Consider the following 7,408-nt stretch of genomic DNA (forward strand, 5'->3'; position numbering starts at 1 on the left):
AGGAGGAGGAGGAGGAGGAGATTGGATTTATGCCCCACCCTTCACTACCCAAAGGTGTCTCAGAGTGGCTTACAAACTCCTTTCCTTTCCCCTCCCCACAACAGACACCCTGTGAGGCAGGTGGGGCTGAGAGAGCTCTGAGAGAAACTGCTCTTTTTCAAGGACAGCTCTTGCCAAAACTATGGCTTGCCCAAGGTCATCCAGCAACTGCAAGTGGAGGAGTGGGGAATCAAACCCGGTTCTCCCAGATTAGAGTCCGCACACTTAACCACTACACCAAACTGGTTCTAGGGTCGGACTAGGATCGGGGAGACCCGGGTTCGAATCCCACTTGTGCCACGGAAGCTTACTGGGTGACCTTGGGCCAGTCACATGCTCTCCACCTAACCCTACCTCGCACAGTTGTTTGTGAGGATAAAACAGAGAACAGAACAGTGTCAGCTGCTTCGGGTCCCCATGGAGGCGAAAGCTGGGGTATAGATGCAGACAAAGGTAAGAAAAGTGTCCTTACGCAGAGAGGCCCATTCCCTTTCTAAAATCAGCCGCGCTTCCTCGTGCTGGAGGCCAACACGGACTCCGACGCCGAGAGAGAATTTCAACCTTGAAAAAGTTCCTCGCCTTCTTCGGGACGTGGAGACGCACGTGGCGCCGTCGGGGGGGGGGCACGGCATCTCCCACGGCTAATCAATGTGACAAACCCATCCACGGGCACGCGAGCGGATCACGCGTCGGCAGGATCTGCCTCCGGTTCCCTCGCTCCGTACCCTTTTCAACCCACGGAGAACGAACCGGTGGCGAGCTGGGAGGAATTATCCCCCGTGCGTTTGAAAGAAAAACACACACAAGCAAAGAACCCCGCAAGCAGGGACCCAAAATAAACCAAGGAGAAAGGAGGGCAGGAGAAGGCGACGCTGGCAGCGCCCTGCAAATCGAAGAGGCCTGCCCGGGCCTCTGCCAGTGCCCCGGGTCTGGAGCGTGTGGCACAGCCGGTAAGACAAAATTATTCAACACATCATATTGTCTTTGTCATTTCGTGGCCCCCGGGGGAAATAAATGCAGGACGAGCTGGCGACGTCCTTGCGGGAACCGGCAGGCGGGAGAAGAGAAACACATTTGCAAAAACATCTCCAGGTATCCCTCATCTCTCTGGTGGCAGAGACTCCCGAAGGCGGGGTCGAGGCCCAGAGGTAAATGTTAAGAACGGGGGCACGTATGCAAATGTGGGCACTTGCTCACCCCAAGCCAGGAACAATCGCTCGCTTTACACAACCAGACAGGCTGAGGATACAGGCGACTGTTAACATGCCCCAGAACGGTGTCCCCTGCCCATACCACGAAACTGACGCCACTTCTCCAGTGCCTCCGTAGGGGGCGCTGTCTAGTGGCAGAGTGTTCTTTTATTCTTCCAATCCGGGGGCCCCCAACTTCCAATCCGGGGGCCCCACGGGCTTCCTCTCTGCCCCAAAGCAAATAGCCAGTCCTGGTTTTGCTCCACCTTACTGGAACATAGAGTTGCCATCTCCAGGCTGGGAAATTCCTGGAGATCTGGGGGGTGGAGCTTGGGGAGGGCGGGGTTTGGAGCAGGGTAGGATGCCATCCAGTCCACCCTCCAAAGCAGCTGTTTTTGGTGGGGGGAACTGGTCTCCGTTTGGAGATCAGTTGAGATACAGGCCCCACCTGGAGGCTGAATTCCAAAAACGACATCCGTGGCAAAAATAACGAAGAGTCCAGGTTCCGTTATTAGAGATTCAACATGGAGTGTTTCCTTCAAGAGCCGATAAGTCGTCATCAATAAGAATTGAGATCGCTAGACGCTCAGATAAAGCAAATATTGCGAAACGGACTGTTTACATTGCGCAGCGTTCGTTTGCGTGTGAGCGATAACGGGAGAAAAACGTCTACAGAAATTACGACAGTAAACGTTTTTGTAATTTATCTTCATGGACTCTTCGTTATTTTTTTGCCACGGATGTTGTTCTTGGGATTCCACTTCCTCCCGTGATCTCTCATTTTTGGTTCCCACCCAGAGGTTGACAACTCTAGTGGGACATCACAGAAGGTCATCCAGTGGGCTCAGGGACTTCAGGAAGCACCCAACTGGAAAGACCTGCCGCCACTGTAGGCTTGAAACTACCCAATATTTTGTCAATGTTACCCCCTCCAACGACAAGAACTTTGTGACTGGTCCCGCCTCCGACGGCAGCCATTTTGTGGTCCCGCCCACGACCCTTTCTCAACATTCCAAAAGTACCCACGTTCTCAACACGGCTGAGGGCCTCCACTCCAATCTCTTGGGTCTACACATGACCAGTGTTCCCTCTAAGCTGAGTGAGTGTGAGCTAGCTCACAGTTTTTTAGCCTCCGGCTCACACATTTTTGTCTTAGCTCAGGAAGGAAGGGCTCCAGAGCAAACTAATTTATGCAGCAGCCAAATGGCTGGCTCACAACTTTAATGCCAGTCGCTCACAAAGGAGAATTTTTGCTCACAAGACTCCACGGCTTAGAGGGAACATTGCACATGACGCTGCTTTATACCCAATCAGGCCCTCGGTCCCTCGAGGCCACTATTGTCCACTCAGACTGGCAGCCGCTCTTTCCCATCACCTAATGCCAGATCCTTTTAGTCGGAGATGCCAGGGATCGAACCTGGGACCTTCTGCATGCCGAGCAGTTCCCCTACCACTGAGGCATGGCCCCTCCCCAAACCTTTGAGACCCAGTGGGATGTAGTGGTTAAGAGTGTCAGATTAGTATCTGGGAGACCCAGGTTTGAATCCCCAGTTGCACCATGGAAACTCGCTGGGTGACCTTGGGCCAGTCACACGCCCCCAGCAATGCTCCCTCTAAGTCTTGTGAGCAAAAATTCTACTTGGTGAGCTACTGGCATTAAAGTTGTGAGCGAGCACTGATGCAGCCCTCCTTCTCTCATGATCTGCCCAAGTTCACACAATCAGCATTGCTGTCCAACGGCCATCTAGCCTCTGCTTGAAGACCTCCCAAGAAGGAGAGCCCACCACCTCCCGAGGAAGCCTGTTCCACTGAGGAACCGCTCGAACAGTCAGGAAGTTAATCAGACCCTCAGTCCAGCAAGGTCAGTATTGCCTGCTCAGACTGGAAGCAGCTCTCCAAGGTCTCAGGTAAAGGTCTTTTCACATCACCTGCCGCCTGGTCCTTTCCACTGGAGATGCCGGGGCTTGAACCAGGGACCTTCTGCATGCCAAGCAGAGGCTCTGCCACTGAGCCACAGCCCCTCTTCACAGCTCTCCAGGGTTTCAGGCTGAGGTCTTTCCCATCACCTCCTGCCTAGTCCTTTCAATTGGAGATGCCGGGGATTGAACCTGGGACCTTCTGCATGCCAAGCAGAGGCTCTTCCACTGAGCCACAGCACCTCTTCACAACTCTCCAGGGTCTCAGGCGGAGGTCTTTCTCATCACCTCCTGCCTGGTCCTTTCTAACTGGAGATGCCGGGGATTGAACCTGGGACCTTCTGCATGCCAAGCAGAGGCTCTGCCACTGAGCAGAACGGCCTGATCTCGGAAGGCAGGACCTCCCTGTCTCGCCAGCAGCAATCCTGTTCCTTCTCTTCCTGTTAACACTTTTCAGCCTACAGAATGCTCTATGGCTCACCAGGGCACTGCCAGGTTACCACGCAGAGAGGGCTGCCTTGCCCTCGGGAATCCGACTTTCTGCGGCAACCGGAGAGCAAGACGGGTGGGCAGGGAGATCGATGGAAGGGCAGAACGGGGAGCGCCACATCGCCCCGCATGTCTCCCACTGCAACCTGGCAACCGCCAAGATCTCCCCAATGTTGCTAGTGAATGCGACATGTGTGATGGTTAAAAAAGGGGAACTTCAAGAAAGGAAACAAAGTTTTGAGTCCAGCGGGACCTTTAAGCCTGACCGAGTTGAATTTTGGGTATAAGCTTCCGTGCGCATGCGCGCTTATTCAGATACATCAGGGGTGGCCAGACTGTGGGTCGGGAGTCTTTCATGCCTATTGTGCGGCTCCCGGCAGGGCGGCTGGGGAAGCTAAATATCACTGGCCAAATAACTATCATTATTAATACCTGCTTTTACCCCTTCTGTTATTATTTTTGGCAGTCTCATTTCATGTTAATAAAAAGCAAATCTGCATATTTTCCAATAGGTAAAAGGTAAAGGTTTTCCCTTGCTCGAAAGCCAGTCGAATCCGACTCGAGGGTTGCGGTGCTCATCTCCGTTTCAAAGCCGAAGAGCCAGCGCTGTCCGAAGATGTTTCCGTGGTCATGTGGCCAGCATGACTAAACACTACAGAACGCTGTTACCTTCCCACTGAAGTGGTACCTATTTATCTACTTGCAATGTCTTGCTTTCGAACTGCTAGGTTGGCAGGAGCTGGAACTAGAGATGGGAGCTCACTCCATCATGCGGCACACTCGGGTCTCAAACTGCTGAACTACCGACCTTCCACAGCCTGCAGTTCAGCGTCTTAACCACTTGGAAACATGTAATATCGGTTCACGTCTTGCGACTCTCAAACATCTGGTGTGGCTCTTACGTTAAGCAAGTTTGGCCACCCCTGAGATACATAGATACATAGTGTGTATGCGCACAAAAGTTTGTACCCAGAATTCAGGTTGGTTCGGCTTCAAGGTGCCCCTGGACTCCAACCTTGTTTTGTTGCTTCAGAAAAACATGGCTGCCCACCTGAAGAGAGGGAATTCGGGAGACAACGTCAGTCGTCTTTGAGAGACTAAGGCCCGGAAGCCTGATCAGACCCTCAGAGGAAAGACCTCGGACCAAAACGGCACATGACGCTCGGTGATCTGCGATCCCTTGAGTTGGATCCATCTGTAACTTCGGCCAACGGAAGAGATCTTTCATCAGCGGAACGGGACTTTCTCACCTCCACTGTCCGTGTTGCTCCTAGGGGGTGGGGGGTCCTGAGGAACTCCACGGGGAAAGTTGGAGGTTGCTGCAACCAGTGTTCCCTCTAAGCCGAGTGAGTGTGAGCCAGCTCACCGTTTTTTTAGCCTCCGGCTCGCACACGTTTTTGTCTTCGCTCAGGAACAGAGGCTCCAGAGCAAACCAATTCATGCGGCAGCCAAATCGCTCACTCGCAACTTTCATGCCAGTCGCTCACAAAGTAGAATTTTTGCTCCCAAGACCCCACAGCTTAGAGGGAGCATTGCCACCTGACATATGGCTCAAGCTTTGAAAAGGTGCCCAGGACACCCTGTGGAGAAACGGGGCAAAGGGGGGGTACGGGGTTAACTCACTTCCCCCCACACACACACATACTCACACTGTTCCCCTGATTTATCTCTCCATACATTATTATCCTGGTTTTCATGCAAGACGTTCAGGGTGTCAATGTGTGTGTGTGAAGTGGCCCTCAAGATGCAGCCAGTTTATGGCAATCCTGTAGGGTTCCCAGGCAAGAGAGGATCAGCGGTGGTTTGCCATTGCCTGCTTCTGTGCAGGGACCCAGGGCTTCCTTGGCAGTCTCCCATCAGAGTTCGCTTTAGCTTCTGAGTTCTGACAAGAACATCCCATCTCACACAGTGGCCGAGCAGTCCCTCTGGGGGGGTCAACAACAAACAGGGCAGAGAGGCCGAGGCTTTCCCCTGATAAGAACATCAGAAGAGCCCTGCTGGATCATGCCAGGGAGGGTCCATCCGGTCCACCATCCTGTCTCACACAGTGGCCAACCAGTTCCTCTGGAGGGCCGAGAACAGGGCAGAGGCCGAGGCTTTCCCCTGATAGAAACACAAGAAGAGCCCTGCTGGATCAGACCAGGGGTCCATCTAGTCCAGCACCCTGTCTCACACAGGGGCCAACCAGTTCCTCTGGAGGGCTGAGAACAGGGCATAGAGGCCGAGGCCTTCCCCTGAGAAGAACATCAGAAGGGCCCTGCTGGATCAGCCCAGTGGTCAATCTAGTCCAGCATCCCATCTCACACAAGGGCCAACCAGTTCCTCTGGGGGGCCAACAACTGGACATAGCGGCCGAGGCCTTCCCTGATGCTGCCTCCTGGGTCTGGGATTTAGAGGTTTAGTACCTCTGAACATGGAGGTCCCCTTCAGTCACCATGAATAGTAGCCACTGATAGACTCATCCTCCGTGAATCCATCTAATCCCCTTTTAAAACTGTCTGTTCCTGTGGCCATCACTACATTCTCTGGCAGCAAATTCCACATTTTAATCGCTCACTGTGTAAAGAAGTCATTTCTTCAGCTTCCACCTTTAGACACAGAGAGACTAGAATAAATAATTTCTTATTATTAGCTGCGCAGTTCAATGGGGTTCGAGCAGTGCCCCCCTTCGCATCTTCCTGCCACATATTCCCCCCGTTGAATCCTTGCTATGGGCGTCAAAAGCCCTAAATAAAGCAAGCGATCCTTGTTTGGAGTGGCAGTGCCGATTTCTGTTCCCGCCGTCCTTCCCGCTCAAGCATACGAGACTCCGTCTGAAGCAAAAGGCCGCGCTCCTTTGACAGTGAAGCTGGGGGGAGAATTTCACCCGGTGCAACTTCTCCCGGCACACTGTTCGCCGGTGGGAAAAGTTGCCAGGTTTCTAGTTGGCCGCTTTGGACTGCTGGATCTAAATGAGCTGGTGTGTCCCACGATGGATAGAGCAATGGGACCTATATACTGGACTGAAATACTGAAGGCTTGAGAACCCATTTAGCTACATCTGAGAGTCTATGCTTAGCCTTGACATGCTTGGGGGGGGTGTCTTCTTGCCTTCCAGGTGCTACCGTAATACACCTAATATGCGGTAAATCCCAGCAGCGTGACAATTAAAGCCCCACGACTCCCAGCAGCTGCTTTTCCGCCCTCCCTTGGGAAGCCCGCTGGGGGATACTAGAAGCCGTTCATGTGGATTATTTAGGTCAGCACATTATAAAGCTAGTCAGCTTCCCCGTCTGTGGCCAGCTGCTCTTCCCTTCCGCGCCTTCGACCCCGCCACGGACACGCAAACTCACTGAGTAACGGACGGGCACAGACACGAGATGGACAGAGGCATGTCCAGCCACGCAGGCTTCTGCACTGAAATCCACAGTCGGATCCCGCCTGTGAATACGTTCAGAAACTGACATCCGATCCTCTTTTCACTCCTATGTGAGACAGTCCGCAAACACCCCGTACAAATGCACACAGATGTGCTTGTTTGTACCACTGTTATCAGGAAAAGGACCTCATAACAATGCTGGCCACCAACCAGGTTCATCCACCAGCACAATCCAGACCAAAGCCTGCCACAGAGAGTGTTAAACATCGCAGGGAAAGGGGTTGTAGGCGACTCCGGTGAGTGAGCCAATTCACGCCGTGCCACACGGCCATCCCTTTTGCCTGAAGCGTTCTCCAAATATTTTAGCCAGGGCTGTCCGACAAGAATTTCTGGCCCACCAGCAACAATCCAAACCA

At 53.1% G+C, this 7,408-nt stretch overlaps 1 protein-coding gene across 1 annotated transcript in view; it reads right to left on the reverse strand.

The window, feature by feature from the left end:
* The window catches only part of RHBDL1 (rhomboid, veinlet-like 1 (Drosophila)), a 35,831-nt gene extending 28,751 nt beyond the window's left edge, over nt 1-7,080 (reverse strand). The window contains exon 1 of the mRNA XM_015419404.1: nt 6,967-7,080. Within this exon, the coding sequence (XP_015274890.1) occupies nt 6,967-7,080 (114 nt within the window). The remainder of the gene's footprint in view (nt 1-6,966) is intronic.
* Between the last annotated feature and the right edge of the window lie 328 nt (nt 7,081-7,408).

The sequence above is a fragment of the Gekko japonicus genome, unplaced genomic scaffold, assembly GCF_001447785.1.
Source record: "Gekko japonicus isolate JY-2015 unplaced genomic scaffold, Gekko_japonicus_V1.1 scaffold513, whole genome shotgun sequence".
In the NCBI taxonomy this organism is placed as follows: domain Eukaryota; kingdom Metazoa; phylum Chordata; class Lepidosauria; order Squamata; family Gekkonidae; genus Gekko; species Gekko japonicus.